Below are 12,929 nucleotides of genomic sequence, written 5' to 3'. Positions count from 1 at the left end.
AGTAAACTAAAAATAAAAGTTAATTTTATACTTATTACCCCCTCAAGATGAGTTGTGGATGTCCAACACTGCCATCTTGGACAATAGAGTGAACAAGGCAGAAGCTAACAAAGCCTTTTTCAAAGATATGCAAGCTGGTCATGTGATTTTATAGGCATCAAACGATTCAGCCCATAAGACACTTTATCTTTAACAAAGTGGCAAATGGCAATCAATCTCTATGTGTTTAGTCCTCTCATGGAAGGTGGGATTTGAGACAATATGAATAGCATCCTGATTGTCACAAAAAATAGAGCACAAGAGAAATCAACAAAGCCAAGATCAGTTAATAATTGAGATATTCAACTTAATTTAGTAGCAGTGGTTGCCATTGCCTTGTACTCGTCTTCAACGAAGCTTCTAGAGACTGTTGTTTGCTTTTTAACCTTCCACGATATTAAGGAATCTCTAAGAAAAATGAAAAAAGCAGTGACTGATCTTCTGGTGTCAAGATATCCTCCTCAATATACATCACTGAATGCTTTAAAGTGGAGAGGAGGAGAAGCAGGAAACAACAAACCTTGACCTGGATGGCTTTTAAGGTATCTAAGGAAGTTATGAACAACATTAAGGTAAGGAGTTATAGGCTATGAAACAAATTGACTTAACATGTAATGTCAGGTCTAGTTAATGTCAAATAAAGAAGTCTTCCAACTAAAATCCTATACTAACTAGAGTTTTAGAGAGGTTGTCCATCTACGTTGTTAAAAGCAAGCTTCGGGTCCATTGGGACAACATTGAGTTTTGAAGCTAAAAAACCAGTATCATCAAGTAATTGCAAGATATAATGCCTTTGAGATAATATTATACCTTTCTTAGCATGAGAAACTTCCAATCCCAAAAAATACTTTAGTTTCCCAAGGTCTTTAAGCTTGATTTGGGACTGGAAAAATGATCTAACATTGCCAATTGCATCAAGAGAAAGTCTACCAAGAATTATGTCATCTACATATACCAATAGCACAATAAAGTTAGATCTCGAACCTTTAGTAAAGAAGGAATAATCACATTTTGATTGTGAGAAACCAAACTTGATGAAAGCTCTAGACAGTGGCGGAGCCAGAATTTTAGTTTAGCCCATGCCAAAAAATTTGGCATATCAAATTATCAAAATATTTATCGTAAATACACAAATTTATTAGGAAAAAATTTACTATGAATTCTAGCATACTTATCTAAGTTATTTACTAAATAATGCCACATAGTATTGAAAATTGAAATCAACAATTGTTAATGATCATATATCAAAACAAACATATAAAACGGCACTAACCTTTCTGATAAGCATTCCAAACATAAGAATCTCACTTGCTTCACGCAGCATAATAAGTAATGAACCAAGCATTGTCCTAAGATATGAATACACATAAATATAATAATTATATGTATAACAACATTTAATAAAAAAATTTAAAATATAATAAAGAATTACATACCTAAAATTGTAAACGACGCTCTTTTAGATTGACGAAATCTTCAAGGATAGAATCTGTAGTAAAAGTTTCAGCAATCTCTCTTTCAATATACACAATTAAATTATTTGCAAGAAAGTCATCCTCCATTTTGTTACGAAGTCTTGTTTTCACAATTTTCATTGCTGAGAATGCACGTTCACCACTTGCTGTTGAACCTGGTAGTGTTAAGATAAGACGAATTAACCTATCAACCAAATGATAGGAATTTGACTTTCCTGTCTGAGCTAATCCTTGACACAACTCAGAAATTGAAGATAAATTTTGAAGTTTTGGATGTTTTGGGATGTCCTTGTGGCAATGCTTCAATTGACAATTCAAAATAATTCTCTCTTGCTCGGAAAAATCAAGAGGATAGTCTTTCTCTGCAAGGCTACAAATATCATCAACATTGAATGCTTTGTAACCATTCTTCGGATCTAATGAAGAGCTAAGTGATAAAAGTTCCATTGTTTGCTCGTTAAACCTTCTATTTAACTCTTGTAACTGAAAGTTAATGGTTGAATTAAAAATATCAAAATGATAGTGATGCTCAATAGTTATTTGTTCATGTTGTCGACGGCCACAACCTTCAATATATTGAGCATCAAAATCTGGAACATCTATCTCATGAAGCTTGGAGAAATTGACAACACTTTCAAGTATTCTTTTCCAACCACCATCTCGTAATTCTTGAATAAGTTCCTTTGTACTTGAAACTAAATGTATAGCATTCAAAATATCTTGAGCTTTTTGTTGTAAGGCTTGACAAAGAATTTCAGTGATGCCCATGATCTCCTTCATCAAAAGTAAATTAAATATAAACTCAAAAGAAGTGATCATCTTATAAGCTGCTGTAGCATCCCCTCTTTGAGAGTAATTTGAGCCTTCATTGCGAATTTTTTCAAGTACTGAACATGATTCATTATACCCTCGTTGAAGACTGCATATAGATTAAAAATGAGAACCCCATCTTGTATCACTAGCCCTCTTTAGTGTGCCTACTTGGTTAGAACCTGTACCAGTTTCAAGCTCGCCAATAGCTTGCAAATGTTCAAATTCAAAAATTTGGGCAACTTGGAATTGATCATGACGTTTAGAAGAAGCAGTGACAATATTAATGATGAAATTCAAATTCTGGAAGAATTGATAAATAGAAGAAACTTCCTTAGAGGCAGCAATCAAGGCTAATTGTAATCGATGGGCAAAACAATGCACATAATAAGCACAAGGACATTCATTAAGAAATAATGCTTGCAATCCATTCCATTCACCACGCATGTTACTAGCACCATCATATCCTTGGCCACGAATATTTTGGATATCAAGGCAATGATGTGAGAGTATGTCACTAATAGCATTTTTAAGTGTCATAGAAGATGTATCTTGAACGTGATAAAGATCAAAACATCTCTCTTTTATAAAACCATCTTTGTCAACAAATCTCAAGACAAGAGCCATTTGTTCCCTTTTCGATTCATCACGTGATTCATCCACAATAATACAAAACTTAGAGTCCCCAATATCCAGCAGAATCTGTTTTCGCACTTTGTTTGCTAGAACATGTAAAATCTCCCTTTGTATTTGAGGTGAGGTATACTTGGCTGTCAATGGAGCATTCATTAGAACAACATCTGCAACTTTTTCATTGTAAGATGCCAAAAGTTTGATCATTTCAATAAAATTACCACTATTTCTTGAATTAATAGTCTCATCATGTCCTCTAAAAGCACACCCCCGAAAAGCAAGCCAACGAGCAACATCAATTGAAGTCTTAACACGCAGCCTATTTTTTTCAATTTGTTGGGAGCTTTGAGCATGCATAACTTTATCAATATGACAAGACTGATTCATTAAGTCCGCACATGAGATAATTGCATTAGTATGTTGTGAACAAGGATCATCTCCCATGTGATTTAGAAAAGCACAATACTTGCTGTAATGTCCCACATCGGTTGGAGAGGGGAACGAAGCATGCCTTATATAAGGGTGTGGATACCTTTCCTTGTAACCAACCCGAAACGTAAAACCGTAAAACCTTTGACAGGGTTTGGGGCTGTTACACTTGCCACTATGAACTCTATTCCAACCATTAAAACCTTTGATTGTGAACGCATCCCAACCATGTCGCGCGCCGACCTTTGTAGTGAAAAGATAACATGGTAAACAGAATGCAGCATCTATACAAGGTGAATACTCAAGCCACGAAGAAAATTCTTTGAACCAAGAAGCTTGAAAACGTCGATGATGTTTTTCTTTTGAAAATGGATAGGAGCATTTAGGTTGATATGGCCCAGCTATTAAATAATCTCTCTGTATCTCATCGACTTCTTTAGCTAAATATTCCCAAATTGGCTTACGTATGCCTGGAACTCGTTAAAAATTTTTATTATTGACCATAATAACATCATCAGTATGTTCAATTCTACGACACTTTGAAGGAGATTGCTCATGAGAAGGTGCACCAATTTCAGAAATTATGTTCGTAGGAGCATCACTTGATTCACTTTCAGATACTACTTTCTTTTTAAAAAACACATCTATACTTTTCTGTTTATCCTTGCCCATACTTTTTCAACCTACATGTCAATTTGTAGGTAGACATTTATATTAAAGTAGCTAAACAAATATCATATTTATGTCAAATGGATGAGGGAGCAAAAAGATTTAGACAAATAACAAAAAATCAAATAAAAGAGAAAAATATAAGACAATAGTTGATTATATTATGAGAGCAATACTATGTTATTCTAACTACATAGTGAGAAAATGGGGACATGATGAGTAATTGAGTACATAAAGGGACAACATAAAAAAATAAATTGAAGCATTTCCTAATTTTACAACAAATTACTAAGAAAGCGCAAAGCAAGTGAGATTCTTATGTTTGGAATGCTTATCAGAAAGGTTAGTGTCGTTTTATATGTTTGTTTTGATATATGATCATTAACAATTGTTCATTTCAATTTTCAATACTATGTGGCATTATTTAGTAAATAACTTAGATAAGTATGCTAGAATTCATAGTAAATTTTTTCCTAATAAATTTGTGTATTTACGATAAATATTTTGATAATTTGATATGCCAAAATTTTTGGCATGGGCTAAACTAAAATTCTGGCTCCGCCACTAGTCCCCACCCACTGTTATCCCACAAAAAGACAACAAATAAAAGTTGTTTATTTGGTGTTTTGTTCAACATTTCATTATTTTATTAAAGGAAGTGAAAGAACCTGACAAGGAACAATTGCAACTGAACAAGAATTGACACTCTGCAACACAACAGATGCTCACATGCCACACGGGCTGGCTGACGCTAACGCGAAGAGACAAAACAGTGGCAACTGGCAAAGAAGAACACTAAGACCAGCAAGATAAATCTGGGTGCAGCCGTGCAAGGTGCTTGAAAGCCACGAAGAAATTTTGCTTGAAAGCTCAAAATGAAAGAGTCACTAAGAAAGAAAAATCTTCAACAGAAAATATATTTGGATTCTACAGTAATGTCAAACAAGCACCTCGTTATGTTTTTATTTTCTTTTATTGGATAAATAAGTGATTGGTAATTTATTATGATTTAGTATTATGAATTTTATTTAATATTTAATATACATCATCACATCAATGGTGCAGGTTTTTCTTTTGATAAGACTAAAGTGCCAGTTCCAAAGTTACACTTACACGGCAGGTCCGACAATTTGGAGTAGGGGGGAAGGTACTTTGGCAATTGATTTGAAAAGAAGAAGAAAAATAGAAAAAGGGGGAAGAAAATTGTGTGAAAGAAAATGTGGGTATAGAATTGAAGATAAAAATATTATAACTTTATTATATTTATTTAGATAGTGCCAAATTATAATTTTAACCATGGCCAAATTATAATTAATTATATACTTATATATATAATTATATATAATAAGTAAATTTTTTTAAAAATTAGCCAATGCCAAGGCACCCGCTGGTTATAACAATGCTACGCCACTGGCTCCAGACAATTTGGCATACCATTATTAAGAAGCCTGTTTTAGGTCGTAAAAAGCTTTATGGAGCTTATATGCAAGCTTGGAATTAGTAGAAGAACCCTCTTTTTTACTGTGATAGCCTATGGGAAATTCCATATATACATCTTCAAACAATTCCCTATTTAAGAATGCATTATTAACATCAATTTTATGCAATTGAAACAAATGCCATTTTTGGGATGAAGCAATAGCCAAGAAAGTCGTAAAAATTGTAACCAACTTAGCAACCACATAAAACGCTACGCCACTGAAATTAATACTCCTCTTTTGGTTATAACCTTTGGCTACAAGTATAGCCTTGTTTTTTCGCCGTAAAAAGCTTTATGGAGCTTACATACAAGCTTGGAATTTTATTAATGTGATATCCTATGGGAAATTCCATATATACATATCTTCAAACAATTCCCTATTTAAGAATGCATTATTAACATCCAATTGAAACAAATGCCATTTTTGGGATGAAGCAATAGCCAAGAAAGTCGTAATTGTAACCAACTTAGCAACCACATAAAATGTCTCAATGAAATTAATACCCTCTTGTTGGTTATAACCTTTGGCTACAAGTATAGCCTTGTTCCTTTTCGCAGTACCCTCAGCATTGAATTTTATTTTACATATCCACCTACATCCAATAGAGTGTCTGCCTTAAGGTAATGGAAATATGGACCAGGTATGGTTGCTCTCCAAAGCTAGAATTTCAGCTTGCATAGCAGCACACCAATGAGGATATTTGACAACTTGATGATAATATTGAGGCTCATGGTGTGCAGAAACATTGAGAACGAACTTCTTCTGAGTTGTTGACAATCTGTCACATGCAATAACTGGTGTTGGTTAACATATTACAGTGATAATCTCTTATGTAATAAGGAGGTTTGGTTGCTCTGATATCATCTTACCATATAAACCTAGAAAGAGAACAAGAAGAAAAATAAAGAAGCTTGTGGGTTTCTTTAGTACTGATTGAAAAGTTTCAGAGAGAAAATAATGTCTAAATACAAAAGTCAAGACTAAAAACTAAAAGCTAAAATTCAAAGTAAACTTACAATCAGTCCAGAAAAGTAACTATGGGTCTGTTTGATTGTGTTTTGGTTTTTTTGTTCTTAAAACTGTTTTGTAGAATAATTATGGAAACAGTTGTTTTGTATGTTTTTTTTATTTTGAAAGTTAAAAACCAAAACAAAAAACAAAAACAACTCAGACATATTCTCTAAATTTGATTCTAAAAACAAAAAAACAGTTACAGTTTTAAAACTTTTTTAACAAAACAGGCCTTACCAAACGAGTTTTTTTGTTTTTTTGTTCTAAAAACTAAAAAACTGTTTTTGAAAACAGTATTCAAACAGAGCCATGATTTCACTAACTATGGTTACGGTAACACAAACTACAGTAAGCTAAAAATAAAAGTTATTTTTATATTTATTATTTATATCAAAACACTATATATATATTTTTTTGTAATTAAAACGCTATAATTTATTAGTGAGCTGGTGGATAACTAACTAATAATATGTGTAAAACTTTTTATTCTTACAATTATTTTTTATATACACCCTAATTATTGTCACCAGTGGCGGACCTATGTAAGTTTTAGTGTGTGCAAGTGCACACACAAATTTTTTGGATATATATATATACATATATATTTTGGGTCATGAACAAAAACCACAGTATTCAATTTAATCTCTTAAAAAAAAAGTTGATTCGTGATCCCTTTAAAATCCAAAATAGACCCATGTTAGTCCTTTTGGGGGATTAATGTGGATCTTTTTGAATTTCAGAGGACTATGATTTTGATTATCTGGGTCTATTTTTGAATTCTGAGGAATCACGAGTAGACTTTTTTTTTCCCTATATTGATTATTTTTTTATATTAAGTTAAAGTTTTTTTTATATATATTCTTTTGTATTTTAAAATATTTAAAATTTTCTTTAAAATTTTTTTACTTTATTCTTTTATTCTAAGTGTGTAGACATTAAAAAAAAATTCTAAGTCCGCTATTGATCGTTACATAACCCATAAAGAGATAATGAAATTCAATCCAGAAGATTCTAGTAGTCGACGCAAGGACTTCTATAGAGCTAATTTTGTTCAAAGTTTTTGTTATTTTAATTAAAAAAAATAGAAGGGAATAAAAGAGAAAATGAAACAAAGGGAGTGAAAAAACTTAAGACTTAAGGGGGTGTTTTGTACACGATAACTTTTTTTTAATTAGGGAATTAATTATTACCGGAATGTAGTGGAGAATATATTTTACTGGAATATTATTAAAAAGTTGTTTGGTAGACCCATATTTTTTTCGAGAAAATAAAGTTAATTTTACTGAGTGTGTGTTTGGTTAGTTATGAAATATTAGTTGGAATTTGAGGTTATTGTACCAAAATAACCTCACATTTACCCTTTTGATTCAAAATTTGTATCTAACGTTGCTGAATCAAAATGAAGACCGATCTGTAGATGAACTGAGGCAGATTCAATGTATCAAAAGATCCCACTTTTTATTAGTGAAAAATACAAAAAAAAAATAACCTTAAATTATGCCTTTCAAATGCTTCCTCTGTACTGGAAGGTATTTAGCCATGGGAGAGGCCATTTTGTGAATATGTAAATTAACACACACATAGACAACACAACGGCTTCCACCCTCGAAAGATCCTTCATGCATGCAGGCAAGATTTCAACATTTGTGAACCAATATACCTTCTGAAGTGGAGAATGCGGGTGACCTGCAAGCTCTCTTAGGTAGCGTTCTGGTTCTTTGCAAGGTTGTGACCTATGTAGCACCGATACGACACGCGACACGTGACACGACACGACACGACACTCCGACACGTCAATCCTAAAAAATTATGGATTTCGACACGTTGGGACACGTTTTAATATTAAATAATATTTTTAATTTATACAGTGTATATTTCATTTGATATTTAATAATTTAACAAAAAAATGAAACTAAATTAATAATACCCATCAACACGTTATAAAGATGGAAGCTTTAATAAAAAAATAAGAACTGGGATGAGAGAGATATAATATCAGATAGAGAGATCAAATCATATTAGAGAGAGACATCAGAGACAAGGAGATACAACAAGAGCGTGATAGGAATTGACAACAATGATGCTGAGATGATCTCTTATCTATTTAAGGGGAAAAAAGACAAAAAAAATAAAATTGATATGATCAGGTGGAAGCTTTATTAATATATTTTAATATTTAAAAAAATAATTTTTAAAATAAAAAAATAAAAAAAAAATTACGAAAATGCCATTTGACCGTGTCGGACACGGTCAAATTCGCGTGTCGGAATGGTCAACGTGTCGGGAAAAGTTGACCGCGTGTCCGACACCGTGTCGGAGCGTGTCGCCGTGTCGGAGCGTGTCGGACACGACTCTCCCTGTTTTTACAAGTGTCCGTGCTTCCTTGGTTGTGACTAACTAGACGGACCGAACACAACCTTTCTTTGTGGTACCTTTTGCGAAGACCAAAGCAATACAGATCGTACAAAATGAGGGTCATTTTTGTCAACATTTTCGCACTCAATTTTTCCTTCCACGGGCAGTCAACAAATCCACCTATTTTGTGGATCTCATTTATGTCAATCCGTATGGAATTTTTCACGCAGAAAGATATTTTCGAAAACAAAATTGCTCTGAAAACTTATCAGATACTTGCTACCAAACGATGCTATTATATATCCCCCCTGCCATGCTTTCCCGGACATCCTGAAAAAAATCGCATACCAAACGCCCAGATTTTTACTCAAAAAATCCCATATTCAAAGAGCAATGTTTTATTTTATTAACTTTTTAGTTCCACATTGAATAAATGTAGCCCTATATGTTTTTTTTTCCTACATAAGGAACCTATTCCCGTAGGTTTAGAGAACTGAAAAAAAAAAAAAAAAAAGTTCACCAATATCCCTGTGATTTCCTTCAGAATCACTTATGCCTTTGTGGTTTTTTTTATCCCATATGTCCACATGGGCATAGATGATTCTGAAGCAAATCACAGGGTCATTGGTGAACTTTTCCAAAAAAAAAAAAAATTCAAGTTATTTGGACTTATTATTGTAGTAAAAGGCCTTTGTCCTTGTGAAAATTTTAAAAGGGAATCGTAGCGGGCTCTTCTTTAGATTTTGGGCATTGAGCTCTACGCGGAGATTCTTTCGCATTCGAGGTAAGTTGGTTCATTTTTTTAAAAAAAAATTATTGTTTTTGTTATTTATGTATTAAATTATTAATTTATTTTTATGTAATAAATAAGGGTTTATTAGTTTCTTTATTTTATTTTTTAAAGCTAAAAAACATGATTTTATTAATTTTATAATTTTTATTAAATAAATAAAAACATGGTCACTGAGTTATGATGATTTATTCAACTTGTAGTTTATGGATATTTTAATTATACAATATGATAATCCTGACCTCGAAATATATATTTTAATTATACTTTTAAAATAATTTTTAAAAGAAAATAAAATTAATTGTCAAGATTGATAAGTTGTGATTACTTGTTGATCTCATAATTCGGTATTTTGTGTTTGGAAGCATTCCTTCCTTTCATATTTGGCACAAGACTCAAAGGTTGTTAGAACTCTTCCCTTGATTCAAGGCTCAAGGTGATAGTTTTTTGAGTGGCTCAAGAATGCTACCCACTTTTTACATTCAAGAAGTTTTTCTCCTCTCTTATATAAACAACCATTGTAATGTTTTTAGAGGTTACAGTGTTGGAAATTTTTGAATACATGTAGAGAGAAGTTTAAGTGAGATCTTCTCAGGAGGTGTTTGGTAGAAAAGTTATTTTTTTTACCGGAAAAAAAAAAGATTTCTGAGAATATAGTGAATTTTTTTTCTCGGGTAAGTTACAAAAAGGTGTAAATTTTTTCCGAAAAATTAGGTTAATTTTACTGATGCTATGATTGATTGATCGCAAAATATTGATGGGAATCTGAATCAAAATGATAAAATTACTCATTGTTACGCATCTACTGATATATTGTATGAGATTATTTTCTCCTCATGTGTAGTTAAAAATGAGAATGATGGGAAAAAAACTATCCTAGGATCATTTTATTATTACTTATACCAAATATCACCACACACTCGCTAGTCGGGTTTAACGGAGAGTGGTTTAGTTATACCAAACATGGTAAAAAAAAAAAAAATCTCACCCCATTTCCCCCAAAATACTCACCATTGTTGGTGAAATTTGATTGTACCTTTAGTGTATCTAAGGAAACTTGACTCTTTGTAATCTTTTATATATATATATATATAATGAAAGACTTAGAAGTATGGACACACACATTTGAAGGAAAAAAAAAGTGTTGGATACAGATAGGTTCCGACACGTGGTCAATATTTTAGGACACGCAGTCAATGTTCCAACACGCAGTCAACATTTTTTGACATGAAGTCAATGTTTTTCGACATGTTCCGACACGCCAACGTTCATACAAATCCAAATGTTATTTTATTTTATTTTTTTAACTAAACATAAAAAATTAATTTATAAATCAAATATTTTCTGTTGTGGAATTTGACATGAAAAATTAACAAGACATGGAAAATTATTTTTGCTTTATATTTATGTTATGAAATTTGAATATTTGATTGATTATACGACTTATTATGAGTTGCTATATGTATTAAATATAAACTATATTATATATATTAAAAATATTATTTAATATCAAAACATGTCCTAACGTATTGAAATTTAATATTTTTTAGAATTAAAATGTCGGCGTGTCTTATCTCGTGTCGCGTGTCGGTGTCAGTGCAATATAGGTGAAAGATTTTCTGGATTAATGTCACGTGATTTTTACTTCTTCACATTAAAGAAGATTTTTTCACGTTAAAACTTGATTGTGTCTCTCTATCTCTCTCTTTCTGCATTTTCATTTTTCTGCTACATGTTAGCCGTCCTGGTGACTGCATGCCAACCTCCTAGTCCCAACACTTTGGTTGTATAATTTGATGATTCATAACTTACCAAATTTTAATTATACCTTTTAAATTAATTATGTCGCTAAATTGTAACGACTTATTCATCTCATGGTTTGTAGAGACTTTTTTTTAGTAAGGTGTAGGGATATTTTAATGATATAATTTGATGATCCCTAAATTGTAAAATTTTATTTTTTAAAGAAGTATTTAACATTAATTATTTAATTAACAAGAATTTTACAGAATTACGTAGCTTTACGTTTTCTGATGCAAAACGGATATGTTAGTGAGAATTATTTCGTGAAGTCCAAAAAACCAAATTCTGAAAGTAATTTTTAATTTCATAAATAATTATTTTATTTATTTTTAAGGAGTAAATAAATATTTTTAAAATTTATTATTTTACACGATTAACTTAACATAATGATTCTTTGAATGAATGCATTCACCCCTCTCCCCGAGGAGATTATTTATAGTGGACCGGGACCACCATTTTTTTGGTGGTCCCTTAGTGTAAATGGAGGGATAAAATTAGAAAAGAGAAAAAATCACAAGGATAAAAAGGAAAAGAAAAAATTGATGATGTGAAAGGGAGCACCAGATCATTCGGTGGTCCTGGACCATAAAAATATTTCCCTCCCCGAGGCCTTTGCTTCGTGATTAGGAAGCTGCTTCACTCCATCTTTGCTTTCGAATAAACGAATCAAAGTGAACCATGACATTATCACGTTAAATTATACATGAGAAAATCCATTTCTTGAACCATTATATAGTTTTCAGCTGCCGACAAGGAGTTACTCTTTCCCTTTACCCTGGGTTGACAAGCTTATATTTATCGATAGCTCCATCAGATCTTTCCTGAAAGCTTGTTGTTTAGATTATCCCAAAAAGGAGAACGTCGTCTTGAATATTGCATACGATTCTCGTTCAAAATGAAATTACATAATTCAAAAAAATACATAAGAATAATATTAAAATTATTTTTTTTTGAATTTTATGATTGTTATGTTACATGATATAAGATAACTTTCCTATACACATAATTTTTTTATGTGGATCCTATTTCTTGATTCTTCTCTTTCCTTTCTTTTCTCTCCTCATGTCGGTTATGTGTTTTATGTGTTATACTTTTTTTTTTTGGTAATCTATGTTTTATACTTTTATTAATGATATGTATACACAACGGTAACATATTATAACTTTTTGCCAAAAAGACGGGGAAATGATCGTCTGTCACATTTTGATTCCAATTTAGGGCTAAAATGAACTTTCATACAAAAAGATCGATAAAACGCTCAACCGGCAGGATGGATCTGTCAGGTTATAACCTTTATCTTATTTTATAAAACCAATTTTTAATATATAATGTTTTTATTTTATTTTTCAAATTCTCCTTAATTAAAATTGATGGTAACTCAATTATTTTATTTATTTTTTGAATAAGTTTCGGTTATTGTTCCGTTACAATCCT

The 12,929-nt window shown here is 31.8% G+C and overlaps 1 protein-coding gene across 1 annotated transcript; it reads right to left on the bottom strand.

Moving 5' to 3' along the window:
• Positions 1 to 1,475: 1,475 nt before the first annotated feature.
• LOC133304388 (uncharacterized) lies at positions 1,476 to 3,344 on the bottom strand. Its single transcript, XM_061504421.1, has 2 exons — positions 2,507 to 3,344; positions 1,476 to 2,401 (listed from the first exon to the last, which is right to left on the bottom strand). Exons 1-2 carry the CDS (start codon positions 3,342 to 3,344, stop codon positions 1,476 to 1,478), a joined length of 1,764 nt encoding a protein of 587 aa, XP_061360405.1.
• Positions 3,345 to 12,929: the final 9,585 nt, after the last annotated feature.

This window comes from Gastrolobium bilobum, unplaced genomic scaffold, assembly GCF_033153095.1.
Source record: "Gastrolobium bilobum isolate Gb01-03AN ecotype WA unplaced genomic scaffold, APGP_CSIRO_Gbil_v1 utg47963, whole genome shotgun sequence".
NCBI lineage: Eukaryota > Viridiplantae > Streptophyta > Magnoliopsida > Fabales > Fabaceae > Gastrolobium > Gastrolobium bilobum.
This window is presented reverse-complemented; position numbering and strand designations above follow the sequence as displayed.

What these genes read in the sequence shown, in the direction of transcription:
- LOC133304388 (XM_061504421.1), bottom strand. Translation starts at nt 3,344, where the DNA reads ATGAATCAGTCTTGTCATATTGATAAAGTTATGCATGCTCAAAGCTCC. An exon ending in CGAGCTTGAAACTGGTACAG is followed by an intron (nt 2,402 to 2,506) that starts GTTCTAACCAAG and finishes AATCATGTTCAG; the next exon opens with TACTTGAAAAAATTCGCAAT.